At 38.3% G+C, this 22,310-nt stretch overlaps 1 protein-coding gene across 1 annotated transcript in view; it reads left to right on the forward strand.

Moving 5' to 3' along the window:
* Positions 1-21,787, forward strand: part of ABCG8 (ATP binding cassette subfamily G member 8) — a 42,649-nt gene extending 20,862 nt beyond the window's left edge. The window contains 11 exon segments of the mRNA XM_051975190.1: positions 929-1,167; positions 3,190-3,322; positions 6,248-6,475; positions 6,478-6,516; positions 14,106-14,259; positions 14,357-14,449; positions 15,028-15,227; positions 18,299-18,375; positions 20,228-20,495; positions 21,219-21,346; positions 21,449-21,787. Coding sequence (XP_051831150.1) covers positions 929-1,167; positions 3,190-3,322; positions 6,248-6,475; positions 6,478-6,516; positions 14,106-14,259; positions 14,357-14,449; positions 15,028-15,227; positions 18,299-18,375; positions 20,228-20,495; positions 21,219-21,346; positions 21,449-21,583 — 1,694 coding nt within the window. The 3' untranslated portion in view covers positions 21,584-21,787.
* Positions 21,788-22,310: the final 523 nt, after the last annotated feature.

Raw genomic sequence — 22,310 nt, forward strand, 5'->3', positions numbered from 1 at the left:
TGCAGTTTAAAAATAATTGCTAAACCTATTATTTCTTCTTCTTCTTTACTCCTCCTCCAAACAGGCTTGAGTTTTGCATTTTAAAAAGACATCCTATTAACGTTTAAATTAGTCATTCCCATAAAACCAGTTTCTGAACCAAATACAATTTGAGTGATGAGACATTTGCTGGCATGTCAGGGAGCCAAAAATAGTTTTGCTTAACAGAGCAATTAACTCCGACCCTTCTCCAGAAGAAAAAGTGGGGTTGGGAGGCTGAGCATCCTTCTGGGAAGCAGAAGTAAAGCCATTTAAAAGTTGGTCCTTGGAGTCTTGCCTCCATGAAAATCTGCCCAAAGTCATCTTTGTCCCTGGCACTGTCAAGCCCTGAAGCTTTGAGCTGAGGTCATAAGAAAGTCCCAAGTTCAAGGTTGATCTTAAGGGCTGCCTTATGTGAATAGAAAACAAGGACAGCAGTTTGAGATTCCTCTAGTGAGTTTCTGTTAATGCAGCTGTGGCAACAGTAAGCTTTGGACCAGGATGGAAGCGAGAAATCCCAACACCTGATCCAAATTCATTTGGCAATTCCGGTAGGGGAAAGGGGAGCAGAGGCAGGATGGGACCAAGTAGGACAAATGGGAACCTGATTACTGGGGCAATTGTGAAGTGAGAGGTGCATCTCTTCCCAAAGGGTGGGAAGGTAAGGTGGGCCCTGGGAGAATCGTGGACATGGGACCATGGGGGCAAATGAAGTGAGGTACTGATGGTCATTGCAAGAAGGAAAGCCCACATCAGTGCCCCGTTTGCCCTGGTTTAGTCCCAGGGATGGGATTTCTCAAGAAGAGGCAAAGAATGAGAACCGTTTCCCAGAGCTCCCACTGCTAAGCAAAGGACTCTAGACCCAAACTGGATCTCCCTGATGGAAGATCTCTGTCTCTTGACTTGACAGGTTATGGAAAGTCCTCGCTGTTGGATGTGATTACCTGCAGAGAACACGGAGGCAAAATTAAGTCAGGCCAAATTCTAATTAACGGGCAGCCCAGCACACCCCAGCTGGTCAAGAAGTGCATCGCCCACGTGAGGCAGCAAGAACAGCTTCTCCCCAACTTGACCGTCTGGGAGACCTTATTATTTGTCTCCCAGCTCCGCCTATCAAGAACCTCTTCAGATGCACAGCGCAAAAAGAGGGTGTGTAACTGTAACTCGTAGGCAAAAGCAGAACTTCACAGAATAATTATTTTTATTTATATAAACATATAGTATTAATAATAATAAATATGTGATATAACATATAATAAGTAATACAATATAATGATATATAATAATAAATATATAAAATAAATTCTATTTATATTTTTATTAACAAATCACTTTGGGTCCAGGCAAGATGGTATAGTGGTTAGAATCCAGTACTCAGAATAAGAGAGAGCTGTATTCAGAGCCTGTGTTTGATACTTGCTAGCTGTGTGATTATAGAGAAGTCACTTCCTGAGTTTTAGGCAAATCTAAGCCAACTTTGACATCAATGAAATAATTTTCTAACATTTTAGGATTTAAATTAAATTGTAAAATGCTTAAAGATTATTAGATTATTTCAGTCAAATTTTGGGTGAGAAATATTACTTTATCCTGTATTTCTAAATTAGTTTGTAATGCTTACAACTATAGAAAGAAATTAACAGTTATATTGATCAGCCCCACATGTGTTTGCTTTATAAAGTGGTTTTTAAGGAAAGAAAAGTCTAAAGCTTAAAACAACAAAAAACTAAGTTATAAATGGGCTGATCTGAATTGGGATGGGAGGTGAGTTTTCACACTGAAGAAGCCCTAGAGCCTTGATGTAAGTTGAGGGTGGGGGCAAGAATAACGGGAATGAATGAATCTTCTCTCACCACTTTCCTGAACTGTCTTATCAGATAAAATTTGAGCAATTTTAAGTTTGATTTTCAGCATCTATGGGGGTGAAATGGGAACCTGATTACTGGGGCAGGACAGAGGCAGGAAGACCTGAGTTCAAATCTGGCCTTAGATAATCACTCGCTGGGTGGCCCTGAGCAAGTCACTTAACTCTCTTTGCCTCAGTTTCTCTAACTATAAAATGCTTTGGAGAAGGAAATGGAAAATCACTCCAGTCTCTTTGCTAAGAAAACCCCAAATAGGGTCTTAAAGAATCAGACATGGCTAAACAATAACTATAATCTTAACTTTTGTGCAAATTACCCTTTTCCTAGAAAAAAAAATCTCCCATCCTGCCCAGATCTTGCAAGGAAGGAATGAGTAAAAAAGAGATGCATACGGAAAAGGATTCTAACAAGGATGCTAGTTCTACTCTATTTTATATTAAATATGAAATTTTGTGATCTTTAATAATAGATTTATATAGGTTTATAAAGCTCCATTGCACATTATGACCCACATCTCACAATATCTCTGTGAGGTAAATAATTCAATTCAGTCATTTTTCAGTTGCATCTTATCCTTTGTGACTCCATGTGAAGTTTTCTTAGCAAAGATATTGGAGCGGTTTGCTATTTTCTTCCCTTGCTTGGGACAATAAGAACTTAAATGTCTTGACCAGAGTCACACAGCCAAGATTTGTTAGAGAGAAGACTTGAACCTGCCTCTAAGGCTAGTTCTCTAGACACTATATCACACTGCCTCTTACTGTTTTAATAATGAAAAAGCAGAGTCAGAAAGGTGTCCTGCCTCAGGTCACACAGCCAGTTAGTGACGTGGTTAGAACTTGAACCCAGACCCTCTTTCTCAAAACCTAGCATTCTTTCTACATGTTGTTGTTTGTCCTTTGTTCTTGAAGAGAACCATGACATCAGGGAGTTGCTGCTTAAAACACATCGTCTCTCATCACTATAGAGTACAGAACTTAGCACAGTGCCTGGCACATAGTAGGTGCTTAATAAATTTTTTGACTGATTGACCATAAAGAATGATAGTGTAGTTTCAGTAGCATAGTAGGGGCAAAAGCCAAATTAAAAATGGTTGATGGTAAGTAGGAGATGTGAGAGAGAGAGAGACAGACAGAGAGAGAGACAGAGACAGACAAAGACAGAGACAGACAGAGACAGAGACAGACAGAGATAGAGACAGACAGAGACTGGGGTATTACGTTCAAGCCCATTGAAGGGAGAAACAGTGCCTGAGAATCATATTTGAAGCAAGAAATAAGTGACATTACTGTTTCCTCCTCCTCAGGTAGAAGACGTGATAGCTGAGCTCCGGCTGCGGCAGTGCGCCCACACGCGAGTGGGGAATGAGTACATAAGGGGAGTGTCAGGGGGGGAGAGGAAGCGAGTCAGTATTGGCGTGCAGCTACTGTGGAACCCTGGTGAGGACTCGGTGGTGGTGCGTGTGGCCCCGGCTGTGGGAGGAACATCTCTCCACTCCTGGAAGCTCCTTCTGTCTTTGACATAGGCAGCTAGATGGGGCAGTGGATAGAATTGGAGATTTGGAGTTGGAAGACTCAAACTTTATTAAGCCTTAGACACTAGCTGTGTGATCCTGAGCATGTCACTTAACCTTATTTACCTCAGTTTCCTCATTTGCAAAATGAGCTGGAGGGGCAGCTAGGTGGTGTGATGAATAGAGCACTGACCCTGGAATCAGGATCTGAATTCAAATTCAGCTTCAGTCACTTACTAGCTGTGTGATCCTGGGTATGGCACTTAACCTCTACCTGTTTCTTCATCTTTAAAATGGGTAAAAATCTTTTCCTCCCAGGATTGTGGTGAGGATCACATATGTAAAGCTAAAATGTTACCAAAGGCTTTGAAAAACTTAGAAAAAGGTGTTGCCAAATGAACCATCTTTCTATTCCTTCTTCTTGCTTCATCTTATACTTTGAAATTAAAAATTACATGCCCTATAACCACATCATCTAGAATAAATATTGAAAGTATGACCCAGCCCTACCTTCACTGTCTTCCCCCAATTTATTCCTCAGTTCCTTGAAATCTGGTTTCTGCTTCTCTCCCCCACCATCATGCTCCTGAAACTATTTTAATCTTTTGGGAGGCAGTGTGTCACCTAGTGACATGTCTCTCTGAGCCTCAGTCTCCTCAGTTTACATGATCTTGGGGACAGAACACTAATTTTGGAGTCAGGAAGATCTAAGTTCAAAAGCTGCCTCAGACATCTACTAGCTGTATGATCTTCAGATTAAAGCATACTATATTTTCACTTTTTTTCCCCATGGTTTTTCCTTTTGTTCTGAGTCTTCTTTTACAATTTGACTAATGTAGAAATATATTTAACTGGATTGTATATGTATGACATACAAGAGATTACTTGCTGTCTTGGGGAGGGGAAAGGAGAGAGGGAGAAAACTTTGGAGCTCAAAATATTATACAGATGGATGTTGAGAGCTATCTTTACATGTAATTTTGAAAAAAAAAATACCATTAAGTAAAAAGAAAGAAAGAAAAAGAAAGAAAGAAAGAAAGAAAGAAAGAGAAGAAAGAAAGAAAGAAAGAAAGAAAGAAAGAAAGAAAGAAGAAAGAAAGAAAAAGAAAGAAAGAAAGAAAGAAGAAAGAAAGAAAAAAGAAAGAAAGAAAGAAAGAAAGAAAGAAAGAAAGAAAGAAAGAAAGAAAGAAAGAAAGAAAGAAAGAAAGGAAGGAAGGAAGGAAGGAAGGGAAGAGGGAGAGAAGGAGGGAGAAGGGAGGGAAGAGGGAGAGAAAGAAGGAGAAGGGAGGGAGGGATAAAGGAAGAATACTAGCAATCATTTCAAATCAGGGCTTGATGAAGAGTGAACTTAAAAATGGGTGGGTACTTACATTCACCTCCTCTCTTCCCCCAGAGAATTCTCGTTAAACATTTATAAGCACACTCTTGTATTGTTCTATAAATATTGTTTGAGCTGAGCAGGAATGTAGTAGAAAGTTCAAGGAGTGAAGTCATCACCATCACCTTGTCTGGTGACTGTACGCTAACAACAATATCTGGAATTTATATAATGCTTTAAGGTTTGCAAAGTGCTGAATAATAATAACAATGATGATGGTGATAAACAAATCAACCAAAGAACTGCAGGCTAAGATTAGGTCTAATCTTTTGACTTCCAGTGTCTGGTGCTTGTTTTACACAACCAGCTTCCTTAGATTTAGAAATTCCTTTTTAACTCCTATTTGCGGGGCATCCTGTGCACCCAAACCCATTTTGAAGACCTTCCTGAAATTTTCAACAACAGCTGCCTGGCAGTAAGAACAATTAAACCCACTTGTCTCCCCAGATCCTCTTTGGCTATAAAATGAAGCTAAGTAGAAACAAAAGTTAAGAGGAGATAGGACACTTTCTAAATCCACACTTCTGCCTTTGTTTTGTATATCTGTCACCAATGCCACCATGGCTACCAACCAAGGAAAGAATCAACTTGTGGGCTGTATTGAAGCCAGTGCAAACCCACACTGTCTCCCTATAGAAACATACTGTTAATTTTCTTACACGGTGGGTATATGAAGGATGGGGTGGAGATAATATAGAGAAAGGAGCTCTTGTGTCTATCTATGGAGATTACCAAATGTAGGGTACACTTATCTTTAAAATAATTTAGTAATAATCTTGCTTCATAGCAGGAGACTGAATGGATTCGTCAGATTTTTATTGTGTGCCTAGCACTGTGCCATGCCCGGTAGAATTGTGATTTGCTCTGATTTATACAAGATAGGAAAGAAGGGGAAGAATTTCTGTCTGAGGACCATTCATTTCTAAGGACCTGCCTAGCCTAAGGATTTTAAAATCACCTTGCTGTATGCTTTTTCCTGCCTTCCTAATTTGTTTCCCACATTCATTCTACTTTATTTTAATTTTTAAAAGTGAGGCATAGTTATAAGGGAGAAATGCAAAATAGGTAAGACAAATTCTCTGGCCTTAAGGAGCTTACAGTGTACGAAATTATCTATAATGCAAAGTAGAATAATATAAAAAAATACATGGTGTATAAATAAGCTATAATGGGAGTTCATAAGATGGAGAGATCTTTTCAAGTTGGGATGAAGCAAGGAGGGCTTCATAGAAGAAAAGATATTTGAAAGACTGGTAAGGTTTTAAGAAGTTAAAATGGGGAGGGGTTAGATAAAGGTTTGGAGTTAGGAAGGTTTTCTCATTTCAAGGAAAATGTTTCTAGATCTCTGAGCCCATGATTCATTAAGGACCCAGGAATAGTTACAAAAATATACTTTATCCCAAATTTTATTTTATATAGTCATGCTTAAATCAGTGGTACTAGTGGAGTCATTGTGGTCTTTTTATTTGGCAGGAATCTTAATATTGGATGAGCCTACATCAGGCTTGGACAGCTTCACATCCCATAACCTTGTAAAAACGTTATCCCGGCTGGCAAAAGGCAACAGATTAGTGCTGATATCGCTTCATCAGCCTCGCTCAGATATCTTCAAGTTGTTTGATTTGGTCCTTCTGATGACTTCTGGGACCACCATCTACTCAGGAACAGCCAGGGATATGGTCAAGTATTTCACAGAAATTGGCTACCCTGTCCAAGGTACAGCAATCCTGCAGATTTCTATGGTGAGTCAACAAAAGCCATCCTGGATGGTCATCAGGTCATCCCAACAATGAAGAAAACATCAACTGACCTATTCATGCATATTATGCAGTTGAAGCACCTTGCTTATAGCCTTCCATAGAAGCAGGTACTATAAATATTATGGTTTCCATTTCACAGATGAGAAAATTGACATTTAGACATCTTAAATGGTTTTCCTTTGGGTCACATGAATTTGGATCCAGATCTCATGTTTACAAAGCCAATATTCTTTTTGCTACATCATGAAACCTGAGAAAAATCTTGAGGGCCACACAATAATTGTGATATATTGCTGAACATGCATTTGCTTACTAAATTCCAGATTCTGAAGCTGGGAGGGGTTGGAAGTAAGATTCTTAAAACTTGAGAAGAGATACTCTTGGGATATGAAAGGATTGATTTAAATTCTAGTTAGATAAGCTCTTGGATGTTGTTACCATGGAAGGGGATATATAGGCTGAAGTTCCAGGAAGGTTTTGAAAAATATCTAGTAATAGGCTATTAATCAGAGCTTCAACTGGAGGTAGGGTATATTGTTTGATTAGCTGAAGTGATGCTCTTCAGAAGAGAGGATGCAGCAGTTCCTTATGGGTAGATCTTAGGATAAAGAAGAGGCAGAAATGGGGTCTCTTGGAGAGATGCTGAGTCTGGGTAGAGGGACAGTGAAGATCTGAGGTCCAGGCTCTGGACGAACTCTGCCTGTGGAGCAGTCAAGAAGCATTATATTAAGTGTTTACTATGTATCAGGCATTGTAGTAAATGCTGGGGACATAGAAAAAAGGCAAGAACAGTCCTATCCTCAAGCAGCTTACATTCTAACAGAGAAGACAAACATGAAACTAAGTAGCCATAATTGAGGTATATACAATAGTACTGGGAAACAACCTTAGAGGGAAAGTACTAGTAGTCAGAGATGGATGGGAAAGGTCATTTGTAGAAGGTGGGATTTGGGGTAAGTCTTGAAGGAAACAAGGAAAGCTAGAGATAAAGGTGAGGAGGGGAAATATTTCAGGTACAAGAGATGGCAAATATGAAGGCACAATCAGGGAATGGAGTATCTTACGTGTGAAAGAAATAAGCCAGTATGGCTGGATTATAGAATGGACAGAGGACAATGAATTGTAAGAAGACAGAGAAAGGAAGGAAAGATCTGGACTGTGAAGAGCTTTTGTCCTGGAGGGACAGGACAAAGAGCTATTGGGTAGGGGAGATGCTGCTCTAGCTGTAGAAGCTCTCGTAGAAAAGAGATTAGATTTTTAGGGCCATTCAGTTACACACAAGCCGTGCTTGTGTGGGCATGGGGGATGTGAAAGCCCAATTATAGGGCTGCTTTGGAACTTGTAGACCATAATCTTTCTCTCTTCCCACAACTCCAATTTTCCTTAGGTTCCTGAATTCCTCCCAACAGACAACTTTTCTATTAGGGTTGAGATAAGAGAGGGCCAACCATGGCCTCTCAGAATTGTCCTTTGATATTGTAGGCAGAGCCAGAAATCTGGAGCTTCACAGAGGGGGGACTGAGGCAGGGGCATTCTAATAGAATCTTGGCTGTAGGATAAGCCTCAGAAGGAAAACCCATTAACATTAAGAATCTCTCAGAACAAATTTTGAAGATAGGAGTATAATACTTAGAGGAGAGAAAGTAAAGAGTAGTGGAGTGTATAGATAGTCCCAGAGGACAGACTGCCTCTCTTACGGAGCTGACAGACAGAAGGCTGGGAAGCTGCTATACCAATAAGCCACGCGGGAGAATTTGAGGTTCAATACACTCAGAGGGTGTTAGAGTGACCCCGACCTCCAAGGAAGCAAAAACAGGTCTGCCATCATGAGTGAATTAGGACCCAGACAAGCTGTGGTTGCTCCGAGATGCTCTTGATGCAACATGTCCCAAACTGACCTTGACATCTTTGTGGGACTTGTGGCTTCCAGAAACTCCTGCTATTTTGCACAGGAAAGTGCTGACATGGAATGAGTTCATTTCATTCTTTCTTGCTCATAGGATCAGGTGCTAATCATGGGCTTAGAGTTAGAAGGATCCTAGAGGTCATTTGGTTCAACATCCTCATTTTACAAAGATGGGGAATTTGAGTCCCAGTGAGGAGTAATTTGCTCAGATCTAATGCTGTTCTTCCTGTCATTCTGTTGATGAAATATGCGTGTATGTAATAGTAGTAGTAGTAGTAGTAGTAGTAGTAGTAGTAGTAGGGCAAGGAATAGTGATGTGTTATGCTTTGGTATGTGGAAGAGGAATGGTGTTCTCCAGCAGAGGAGAAGGAAGAGAGATCTTAATCAATTTGGTGTCTGCCTAACTAAGAAAAGAGCCAATCTTAGTGGACTTAGCTCTTAGACATGAGAATTTAGTGTGAATTAAAATGATACAGCAGTTCAATACTCTAAGTCCAATTTCTGCATTTTTTTTCTATCAAATGTTTTGTTAACATACTCAGAGATAAAGAAGGTGGAGTATACAATCCAATGTGCAAGCCTGGATCAATCCAATCTGGTGTAATCCTTAGTCTGGGGATAGAAATCAGATTCATCCAGTATTTTTGCCAGTCAGATACAGAGGGAGCCTCCTTGTCCCCAGACTTGAGTGCTGAGGAGCCTGGAAGGTCCTGGACTATTTAATTCTGCTATTTTTTCTTGAAGAAAAAACTCTCTCCACTCCACTTCCTAGAATAAGCAACCATCTTGAGTGGCAGCTTGCAGGACAAGCTAACCTGAAAACCAAGATGGCTGATGTTTAAGTCCTACTAATCACGCATATGAGCTGTGCGACTCTGGGCATTCTCGGTGCCCTAGGTACCTCTCAGGTATTGACCAGCTTTACATGAAAGGGTTTCCTTATGAAAGTTCTTTATATCAATGAAATTCTAAGTCCAGGGTCTGAACCAGATGAACCATTTTATAGTGTTTCATTTTATAGCTTATCCCTACTTACGCAAAGTTAAAAATAGGTGACAGGTATTTAAGGGGTAGAGGAGAGAATGGAAGGAGAGAAAGCAATGGGGGAAAGTTAATCAAAGCAGAAGAAAATAACGAGGACATTCCTTCATTAAAAAAAAAATTGAACTTTGGAATGACATATGAAAGTAGGGTTGCTGGTCAAGTCTCCACTAATCGGGTCTCCTGTCCATGGATTCCTCTGCTTGATTCTGGCTTCAACATTGGGGAGGAGCATTGATAAACGAATTCTGGTGCCTTTCCTCTGTTACTTATTTCTCTATTAGTTCTTTCCTATTTTTCCTATTATTTCCCCTATTAAACTGTTAACTTCTTGAAGACAGAGATCATTTTTTGCCTCACCAGAGCACATAGTAGGCACTTAAGAAATGTTTATTGATTGATAATCTGAGCAGATGAGGTAAGCAGGAAGAACTTTGCGATTCCACCATATGAACACTAGTTGAATTGGAGTCTGAAGAACATATTCCTGAGTTGGGACTCACTCTGACCCAGGGTCACATATTGAGAGGAGAGGCCTGACAGATCATTTAGTCCGAATTCCCTTCCTTCCAGTTTTGCAAATGTTCAAAAACTGAGGCTCAAAAACTGAGCTCACAAAGCTGACCAGTAGCTGGGTAGAGATAAGAACCCTGCCCTAGGGTTATTTCCCATTATTGTGGGTTGGCTTTTACTTCCTTGTGACCCAAGCAACTCTATCTCCTATGGCCTGGGTTAATCTAGGAAGTTTTTGCCAAATCTTCAAGATGTTATGGGAAGGCTTTGCCACCATGTGGCTTGCCCAGATTTTGGAGGAGTAACTGAGCAGTTCTCGGACAACTGACTTCGATTTGACACTTGGAAATAGCAAGATTCTCATGGATTCCACCACTCAGGTCATGGAGTCATGAGCTTTTTGGGAAAGGCTCAATAGGGAGCAAATGTTAACTGCTGGTGCACATTTATAAAGTTGTGGATCAGTGGACAGTACAATGGGCCTGGTATCAGGAAGAGCTGAGTTCAAATATGGCCCCAGAGACTTTGGAACTATGAGATTCTGGACAAGTCACTTAACTTTTTGGTCTCAGTTTTCTCTTCTATAAAATGAGGATACTAATGGCATCTACTTCCTAAGGTTGTTGTGAGGATCTAGTCAAGTAACAATTGTCAAACATTTAGCACTGTGCCTGGCACATAATACTATGTAAATGCTAGCTATTATTATAGCAAATTATGTGCCCAGATAACTATTTGCATATCAGATAATGTTCTTTTCAAAGAACCTTGTGTGGTTTTTGATATTCTATGGGCCATGTGGAAAACTCAATCAGTGCTACTGTTTAGATGATATTTCACAAGCAGTGACAACGTGAGAGATTTAAAGTATTGGAGCAAAGTGACATTTTAAGGAAGGATCCAGGAAGCATATGTAGAATTGCATCTCATTGCCCTCAATCAGGGCTTTTTAATCTGTGGTCCATGAACTTGTCATTTTTAATAATTTGATATCTCTATTTGAATATAATTGCTTCCTTTATGATTTATCCTATGCATTTTATTTTGTGTCTTTAGAAAAATTATTTTGGAATTGTACATGTTTAACCTATTTTGGATTATTTGCAGTCTAGGAGAAGGGGGATAGAGGAAGGGAGAAAAATTTGGAACACAAGGTTTTGAAAGGAGGAATGTTGAAAACTATCTTTGCAAGCTATTATTATTATTATTTAAAAAACATAATTTTAAAAAAGGACCCACAGGGTCATCAGAGTATCACCATGGAGGTCCATGACACAAGAAAGGTTAAGACTTTCTGCCATGGAGAAAGAACCTCATAGCAGGTCCCAATCACTTATGTGTCACCCTGGATGCCAAATGCTTTATTACTGGAGAAATCATAACCCCTGTCAACAGGAAAGCACATAGGGAGCAGTCAGCACAGAGACCCCATTCTCTGTTCTGGGGTGGAAGGGACTGTAATCTTTAGCACATGTGATATTTTTTTAAAAAGGCACCCTAAGAAGAGACAAAAGCTTAGCAAGAACTTGAGATGATAGAAATAGGGCTTATTGTATATCTGGAAGGGGTCCATAGGAACCAAAAGACCTTAATCTCTGGGGAAGGGCAACTTTTTCTGGACTCCTCACTCTAACTCCCCATATATTCAACCAAGTGCCAAATGTGGCCATTTCTCCCCATCACATTTTTTCCTTTCTGCTCCATTTCCTTGCACAGGAACCACCTTAGCACAGTCCCTCATCACCTAGGTTCTTCTTCTTCTTTTTTTTTTCCTGAGGCAACTGAGGTTAAGTGACTTGTCCAGGGTCACACAGGTTAACTGTCTGAGGCTAGATTTGAACTCAGGTTCTCCTGATTTCAGGGCTGGTGCTCTATCCGCTGTGCCATCTAGCTGCCCCATTTAAGTTTTTTTAACAGCTACCACATTGGTCTCCCTACCTCATGTCACTCCACCCCAGTCCATCATACATATAAAGCAATTTTCCATAAAGGCAGATCTGACCATATCGTTTTCCTATTCAATCAATACCAGTAGCATTAAAGAGAAACTCATCTGTTTAGCTTTTAAAAACCCTTCATCATCTGATCCCAAATTATCTTTCCAACCTCAATAAGCTTTATTCTCCTTCCTGCATTGTTTGGCCCAGCCAAATTGGACTTCTCTCACATTATATCCTAACTCTACCATTTTTGCCTTGACCATCATAGAATTTATCTTCCTTCCCTTCTTCCCTTGGAGTTCCTCTCTTCCTTTAAAATGCAGCTTGAGCACCATATTTAATGTGAACTTTTTCCTGATCCTTTCCGATACCTAGTGCCCTCCTTCTCTCATTACCTTTTATTTAAATACTTTGCACGCATTTGTGTTGATTTCCTTTGTACTTTATACAGTTATGCATATGTATAAATATAGATGTACCTATATCTATATCTATCTATATTTACCTTATTAGAATGAAAGTTGCTTCCTAGTAGGAATCATTTCATTCTCTGTATTTTCATCCCAATATTCAGCATATTTATCCCAATATCCTAAATAAATATTCAGTAATTTATCCCAATATCCTTTATCAATGTCTATTGATGTCAGTGAATGTTAATTTCTCGAATTCAAGGAGTGAGTAGATCTCTATCATAGAGCTCCCAGGAGTTAGCTTAATAATGCTACTGATGAGCACAAGTAGGAGCAGAGATTTGGGGAGGAAAGAGTGCTGAGTTGGGTTCTACAACAAAAGGAAATCTGTGAGAGAAGAATAGTTTGGCAGCTAAGTGATATGATGTATAGAGTGCTAACCTTGGTGTCAGGTAGGCCTGAGTTCAAATCCTACCTCAGACCATCACTAGTTTTGTCACTCATTTGTCAAATCATCTCACTGCTCTCAAACTCTGTTTTCTCATCTGTAAAATGGGGAAAATAGTAGCACCTTCCTCACAGAGTTGTTAGGAAAACTGATACTACATAAAAGCTATTTATTTTTATTTTATTAATTAATATACAATATTAGCATATTCTATAACATCTGTTTATATAGAATACAAAGTATATGTAATATATATTTGTGTAGAACCTATTATGTAATAGTATTAATATTATATATCAAGAAGGTAAGGAGATATCTAGGTTCTATTCAAAGTTGCTTATGACTTCATTATTTTGAATAAATCAACCTTCTCATACCTCAGTTTTCCCACCTTCAAAATGGTTTATTATTAATGACGATAAAGGCAATGTACCCTTAATAAACCTTGAGTCAGGAGGTCATGGATTCAAATCTTGCCTCTGACTTTAGCTGTTTAATCTAAGCAAGTCACTTAATCTCAGTTTCTCTATCAAAAAAAAAAAAAATGGGAATAACAATAGCACCTACCTTACAGAATTGTTAAATGAGATAATATAAAGCATTTTATACACTTTAAAGTATTAAATAAGGGGTAGCTAAGTGATACAATGGATAGAGCACCAGACCTGGAGTTAGAGAGACTAGCCTCAGACACAAGCTGTGTGATTCTGGTTGAGCCACTTAACCTCAGTTTCCTTATCAATAAAATGGGAATGACAATAGCACTTGCCTCATAGAATTGTTAATTGAGTCACTTTACACAAATTGCCTCCAAAAAGCTCTCCAAAACAAAAAAATAAATAAATAAACATAAAGTGTTATATAAATATCAGGTGAAGTGTTTCAAGATTTAGAAATATATTTCTCACAATTCTTGGAAAAAGGCAATGCTATTATTAGGCCCGAGGGACAGAGCTCATGACTTGAAGTCTGACATTTTCTGAAGTCAGAAAAATGTAAATTAGACAATGCCCAGTTATCTTTCCACCATACGCCAGTGGTTTTTCACTTCTTATCTGCACAGGGGAGAACCAAATATGACTATATGACAAGATCATTTTAGGGTCCATTTAGTTAATTAATTTGTGAGGCTGTTGGGCTTAAGTGATTTGCCAGGGTCACCTAGCTAGTAATTGTCTGAGACTAAATTTGAATTTAGGGGCCGTGTTAGGGTCTATTTTAAGTGTGTGGGGCGGGGGGAGGTTGGGGAGGGATGGACTTGATACCTGGTGACTCTAGTCTGTAGACCATAATAACCACATGTCTTACAGTTGATTTGACCAGCATCGACAGACAGGACAGACAAAGAGAAATGGCCACCAGGGAGAAAGTCAAGTCCCTCGCTGCCTTGTTTCTGGAGAAAGTCCAAGACTTTGATGACTTCCTGTGGAGAGCTTCTGAAGGGGAGCTCTCAGAGGAGCCAAGGTAAGACCTGATTCTGGCGGAGAAGAGCAGCTGAGTTGCTTCTTGGAGGCAGCTGCCTGAAACACAGACCCCAGCCCTCTTCTCTGCTTTTTCACAGGCTTCCTCTCACTACAGAGAAGATCATTAACTTACCATCACCTTCTGACCATCAGCTACCAGGTTCAATACAACAATTCACCATTCTACTGCGGTAATTCTGAAACTGATTTTTAGAGGGAAACTACATTTAAGTATTTTGAGGATGTGTCGATCAGCTAATAAATATTTGTAAGCACATCCATGAGCTCGACACTGTGCCTAGAGCTAAATTCTACTGGTAGATAATCATGGTCTCACACTAAACATTGATAGGCCCATCCATTTTGTGTTTTTGAAGAAAATGGAATTCACTCAAAAGAAATTCATTTCAAGTCAATGAATATACACTAAGTGTCTGCTCTGTGCAGAGATCTATACTCAGCAATGGGAAAGATATTAATCTTAGATAATAATTAGACAAAATACCTGCCCTCTTGAAGCTTACAATCTAGAAGGAGCAAAGATACATATTGCATTCTTCGTATCAGAATGGCAGCTCACTGAGGGCCTTGATTTTTGCCTTTATATCCAAAGTACTTAGAAATGTGCATTGCCTAATAAATATTTGTTGACTTAAGAAAGACAAATAATTATAGCACAAAACAACTCTTGATCGGACCATGTCAGTCAAGTCATTGGAGGAAAGGCCATTACCCTTCCTGCTGCTAATCTGGTGTCATGTTTTTTAAGTCGACAGATTTCCAATGACTTCAGGGACCTGCCATCGTTGTTGATCAATTGGTCAGAGGCCCTTTTGATGTCCATGATAATTGGATTTCTATATTATGGCCATGGAGAAATTCAGCGCTCCTTCATGGACACAGCTGCTCTCCTGTTCATGATTGGGGCTCTGATTCCCTTCCCAGTGATTCTGCATGTTATTGCAAAATGTAAGTGTCTTGTTGGTTATGATCATTACATCCTGAAAATAACCAAAGGGAAATTTATTCACTTGGAATTTATTGGGTTCAGTATTTATGACACCTTGGGCTGGTCTTTCTAGAAGTATACCTTTCTTGGATCTATAGAGAAAGAAAAGGTTGGCCAAATTGTTGAATAGTGATTACAAGATGAATAATTAACCTACAATAACTTCTTGAAGCAGGCTTTTAATTTAATTCTGAAACAGCTACTATATGCAATGCACTGTGTTCAAAAATGAAAAAAAAACTAGTCCCTAATAATATGGAGCTTACATTCTACTGAGATTTGGGAGTTTTACTAGGTAATATTTAATAACTGGAAAGGTAAGTTGGGGCTGTTAGGAACGCCTTTAAAAGTCAAATAGAAAAGTCATTATTTTATGCCCCAAATTAGGAGCATACTCAAAAAATAAGTAAGTTGCACTTTTTTTGAAGATTATACTTTAGGTTTCCCACTAATTGGACTGAACATTTGACAGAGGTCAAAAACCTCTCTTGGTCAGTCTAGTTTCTTAAAGAACCTTGCATTTTACTAGGGAGATACAACTTTAGCAAAGGGGTTAAGACTGATCACCTAGAAGGGAGAAGGGAATAACAGATAGGGAGCAAGGAAAGACTTTGGGTGAGGAGGCAGTGGGACTGTTCCAGGAAAGAAGCTATAAATTTTAAGAGTTAAAGTGAGGCAGGCTTAAACACAGAGGGGTAGTGCATAGCCTGCAGCGATTGGTCAGAACCTCTGAGAAGGGAATATGGTCTTTGTGGAGCAAGAAGCTGGCTAGTTTGGTTAGACTAGCCCCTTCCCGTAGCCAGCTCAATATTCCATAATCAAATAAACACAATTTAGCTCAAGGCCACCAAAATAACCATTAGCCAGATACATGTGATAGTGAAGCAGAACATCAAGAAACCTGGATTCTTGAATGAATCTGAAGAAGGAAAGGTATAAAGCAGAACAAATCATTGACCTCTCAGCCCTAGATCTCAGTTTCTTCATTTGGGAAGTCAATTTATTATGCTGGGAATGCAAAGGAAAGAAAATAATCAATCCTTCCATTCTATGGGGAAGATAATAGTATGTATATGTATGTATGTTATATACATTCTTTGGGGATATTAAATATTATATTTACATAGTTTGTGGCAAAGATAACATGTATATTTATATAATTTGTATCCATATACATTATAGAACATATATGTACACACAGTATGTACATATATGCAATTCATTATAGCTATATAGATAACAAATACAATGTATATATCTGCATATATATATGCATAATAAATAAATGTATACATACTATACACATTATGAAATGCATATAACAAGTACATATCAATGAAATTTATTAAGCATCTACTATCTGCCAGGCACAGCGAAGTGCTAGAAATACAAAAAGGCAAAAGTCAATCATTGCCCTTAGACCTTATAGTCTAATAAAGGAGAAAACATGGCAATAAATATGTACAAAAATGTTACTTACAGGATAAATAGGAAATAATTAACAGAGGAAAGGTACTGAAATTAAGGGTCATTGAGAAAGGTTTGCGATAAAAGATGGCATTTTAGTTGGGACTTAAAGGAAGTTGGAAACATCAGTAGTTGGAGTGAAGAAGGAAGAGTATTCCAGACATGGAGGATAGCTGGAGAAGGGGCTTGAAGCCTAAGCTGAGAGATGGAATGTTTTGTCCTTGGAACAGCCAGAATGTATATAAAAATACATTTAAAATTTATGTATACATCATGATGTTTTTGAAATGAGAATTTTAAATCATCAAGAATTATAAAAAATACTACATATAATTAATAGGAGAAATGCAGATTAAAATAATGTATGTAAAGGCATGTATACATACATATGCTATTTAAAGTATAGTATATCTCACACATGGATATACGTATGCATTACAAATATTAATATAGACATAATTTATCACATATGATATATACACACAATATATATGTACATATACATTATATACATGTTCTCTCCCACATAAAATGTAGGTATCTGAATATATATCCAGGCATATATTATCTCCCCCTTAGAATATAGAACACAGAAGAGAATGTGAACCTCCCCATTGAATGTGTGTGTGTGTGTGTGTGTGTGTGTAATGAATGCATGCAGAATAAATGGAAAATAAATACAAGACAATTAAATATAACTTAGGGAAGCAATCAGCATTTGGGGGGAATCAGAAAATCTGTCTTCTTGAGCTGTCTGGCAGGAAAATGGAGTGTCTATGAGACCAAAGAGATGAGGGAGTGTGTTCCAAGAATGGGGAATGGCTAATGCAAACATATGGAGCTAGTAAATTGAATGCTAAGTGTGAGGAACAGAGAGAAGTCCAGTTTGGCTAGAATAGAGAATATGAGAAGAATAATGGATAATTGGAAAGGTTGGTTGTGATTTATATATCATAGTTGTGAAGTACTTGAAAAGTCAAACAGAAATGTTAATATTATCCTAGAAGTAATAGGGAAGCATTAGAGTGAGTAGGGGAGTGATATCTTCAGATCTGCACTTATAAAAAATCACTTTGGCAGCTAGCTGTGCAATGAATGGATTGGAATGGTGTAAGGTTTGAGTCTATAAACTAAAAATAGACCAAACTTTAAGTAGTATTAATAACTAATCTTTATTCTAGAGAACCAATCCTGAAATAAATATGCCTCCTTTCTCTCTGCATAGATATGGAGAAGTAAGCATGCCCTATGGACCTTCCATGTCCAGGCACTAGGGAGAGATAAAAATGGAACATTTCATTCTGCCTTGTACCAGAGCAACCATGGGAGGAGATACAAATTACGTATAAGTAACATTTAAGTTACCCAAGAACATGCAAACTGTTCACTGTCTTGTTGTTTTATCTGTTTTTATTTATAAAAAACCAAAAGGACTGAAAAAATATCTAAAAGTGAAATGGTTCTATTTTAATTGTAATAAAAGCTACTTCCAGAGGCAGCAATAAATATTAATAACTCTGAATAACTTCATTCTATGTTAACTTCATTTTTCTTCTTCCTTTAGGTCACTCTGAAAGGGCAATGCTTTATTATGAACTTGAAGATGGGATGTATTCTGCTGGTCCATATTTCTTTGCTAAAGTAAGACATTGTCTGGTATAAATCAGTGTGTCTGCCTGCATTAAATAAGCTAGACTAGTGTCTGAATTGCTATTGTATTATTGCTGTGTTTTTCAGTTGTGCTGACTCTTCATGACCCCATTTTGAGTTTTTTGGTCAAAGACACTGGAATGGTTTGCCATTTCCTTCTCTAGTTCATTTTGCAGATGGGAAAACTGAGGCAAATGGAGTTAAGCGATTTGCCCAGCTAGTAAAGGCTGAGGACAGATCTGAACTCAGGAAGATATGTTGTCTTGACTCCATGTCCAGTCACTTGCCTCACTATTAGTTTATATAAAAATTTTATTGATGCAATTTTTTTTCTAAACCACAGAGAAAAATATGTGGAACCAAATAGCAAAGGAAATATGCTATAACCTATTGCCCAATGGAGAAGTGTGTCTCTCACAATTTAATTAAGTCCAACAAGCATCCAAGGATCTATCATTAGTAAGGGATTGTGCTAAGTATTGGGGATACAAAGATAGAAATGAAACAACTTTTGGCATCAAGGACATTGTTTTCTCCTGAAATAGAGTAGCCGGCATTAAGATAAACCATAGGGAATAGAATTAGGAAACAAAAAACATAGTCCCTCCCGCTCCTAAAGGAGTTTCCATTCAAATAAGAGAAATAGCAAGACTGGGGAATTATAAATCAACAAGTCAAAAAACATTTGCTCCTTACATGCTGAGCACTGTGCTATGTTGAGAGTATAAATACAAGGATAAAGGCATCTCTTGCCCTCAAAGAACATACATTTTCTTAGGGAAAGGAAGGGCACGCCTCTGAAGGCGAGTTGAAGAAATAAATCTGGGAAGTCAGGAACAGAAATTAGAAAGAAATGGGTAATGAAAAACAAGTGGCCTGGTGCTTATTTAAAATAGAAATTCCTGGAATAAAGGTCCAATCAGAGGGTTAAAAGTAGGTGTGGGCAGATCACAAATGATCACAAATGGGAAGGAAGGAAAGGGAAAGGGAAAAGAATTAATATTTATATAGTACCTACTGTGTATCAGACATTGTGATAAATGCTGTTAGAAATATTCTCCCATTTGATCTTCAAATTCTCCCATTTGATCTGTCCTGAGATAGGTGCTATTATTATCATCCCCATAATTGGGGATGATAATATATAGTACGTATGTGTGTGTATATGTATACACATACATACACACGCACACACACATATGTGTTGAGGAAACAAGCAAAAGAAAACTTATAAAATTAGTTTTGTTTTCCTCTGGATATATGAATTTATATAGGTACAAGATGTGGACACCCAAGGTAAATCAGCCAGGAAATGCCCAAATTAATAAAATTTGGATAGCTATAGGTTTTGAGAGTAACACATTAAGGAAGCTGATAGGAGCACCAACAGGAAACTTTGCCACCTGCTTTATGGTTTAGAATCTCATATTATAAGATGATATTAAAAATGAGTCTATTCTTGTAATGGAAAGAGCTATCAACATCCAGAGAGAGAACTATGAAGACTGAATGTGGATCAAAGTATAGTATTTTCACCTTTTTTGTTTGTTGTTATTTGCTTGTTGTTGTTTTTTCTTTCTTGTGTTTTTTTTCCCCTTTTGATCTGATTTTTCTTGCACATCACGATGAATATGAAAATGTATTTAGAAGAACTGCACATGTTTAACCTATATTGGATTGCTTGCTGTCTAGGGAAAGGGACAGAGGGAGGGAGAAAAATTTGGAACACAAGGGTTTGCAAAAGTGACTGTTGAAAACTATTTTTGCATGTATTTGGAAAATAAAAAGGTATTATTTAAAAAAAAAAAAGAATGAGTCTATTTTACAATTTTTTTCTTATCAGATTTTAGGAGAGCTTCCAGACCACTGTGTTTATGTGTTCATTTATGGGATTCCGATCTATTGGCTAGCAAACCTCCGACCAGAGCCAGAATATTTCATCCTGAGCTTCTTGATGATCTGGCTTGTGGTCTACTGCAGTCGGACCATGGCACTATGGTGTGCTGCTTCACTTCCAACTCTGCACATGTCCTACTTCTTGGTCAATGCTCTGTTCAACTCATTTTACCTAGCAGGGGGCTTCATAATAAGCTTAGACAACTTATGGACAGGTAAGGCAGCAATCATCATCTCCCCACTCAAAAAAGAGGTGGATGTGATGTCTGGTCACCTTGTACTTTGATCCATAAAGTGGTAGTTTTAGATCAATGGTTCTCAAACTTTCATTCTCACTATAAACTAAAAATTACTGAGGATCTGTCCAAAGAGTTTTTATGTGGTTTATATTTACATATATTTACCATATTAAAAGAGACCTCCCCCCCAGCATTTTCTGCTGGGATCACACTTTGAGAAACACTGATTTAGATTATAATCCCCCCTGTTATTCTTAACGGTATCCCCAAAATGGTAGTTTAGATTATAATTTAAGCACAGAGGGAATTGATTTCCACCTCTATGGGTGGAAAGACATTCCTGTCATTCGCAACCTGTAGGGCTGACTCAAATCCTTTTGCCAGTCACTGCCTATTTAATCTCAAGTCAATAACAATTTCTTTGGGCTCAGTTTCATGATTCCTAAAATTTCCTTCCAGTTCTAGATTAAATCCTATGAGTTTGCCAATTTTACAGGTTCTGCTTTAAGGAACAAACATTGAGGAATTTTTCTCTTACTTGACTCAACTTTCTCATTGCCACCAAAATTTCTTAACCTAACCCAGTGAGAAAACCCAAAAAGTATTTACTGATCCACTTTTCTGGTGGGATTTTGCTCTGGTCTTAAAAATATCTAGGGAAGTACATTTCAAGCCTAATGGTAAGTTTTTCATTCTCAGTACCAGGTTGGATTTCCAAAGTATCCTCTCTCCGATGGTCTTATGAAGGATTAATGCAGATACAATTTATTGGAGTCACTCACAGAGTACAGGTTGGAAACCTAAGCATCCCACTACCAGGAGAAGTTGTAAGTGATGGTGTACAATATTTTAACCTTTGAAAAAAATTTTAAAAAATTGGTTTTGCTTTAAAAGAATAATTCCAGCAACATTTCTGTTTCTGCCCACAGATAGTTGATGCTCTGCATCTGAATTCACACCCATTGTACACTAGTTATGTCATAATTATTGGCACTAGTATCGGCTTTTTTGTCTTGTACTATTTGTCCCTGCGATTCATCAAGCAGAAATCAAGCCAAGATTGAAGACCTGGAATGTGCTGCAGGTTGCGGTGTGGACTTGAGCTATACCACTAATTCACTCTCCCCCGAGAAGTCTCACTGAAGAATAGCCCAGAGACTCATCGTCCAGAGTACTGATCCTCATCCTCTGGACCATAAGATGATGCAGTGGTACTTGCAGGCCACAGGATGGCAGCAGAATAAAGACAGTTTAAAGTCATTTTCAAATCTTTGGGCAGATCTCCTGTTATTGGAACGTCGCTGTGTCTATTTGGTGGAGCTTGCAAAATCAGTTTCATTTTCCTCTGGGCCCATGCGTTTGATATAGGTACAAGATGTGGACAAATCACACCTAAAGTGGTTCCTCCTATTATTTTGGAACATGAGATGGGGCCAAGTGGAAACCTAGAAACAATAATATGCATAGAAACAGCTTCTTCCCCCCCCCCTAAAAATAATTTTTGGGTTAAAAAACGCCATCTATTCTGTAAAACAGATGAAAAGCTGACAATGGCAAATCTCTCAGCAATTTACTGAAGATGTAGGTGAAAGGATATGTTCGTACCAGAGGCAGTGTGCTAGTCCTGTGTAAGGTTTCTGAGGTTTTCAACTAACATGATGGTATAGTGAAATGTTTTGGGATTTGGTTTAGGAGGGTACGGGTTCAAATCTGCCTTGGAAAGGTCACTTCCCATTCTGAGCATTTATAAAATGATACTGGTCTATCGGATCTTTCTGAATCTGTTATCTT

The sequence above is a fragment of the Antechinus flavipes genome, chromosome 2 (assembly GCF_016432865.1).
Source record: "Antechinus flavipes isolate AdamAnt ecotype Samford, QLD, Australia chromosome 2, AdamAnt_v2, whole genome shotgun sequence".
Classification (NCBI taxonomy): domain Eukaryota; kingdom Metazoa; phylum Chordata; class Mammalia; order Dasyuromorphia; family Dasyuridae; genus Antechinus; species Antechinus flavipes.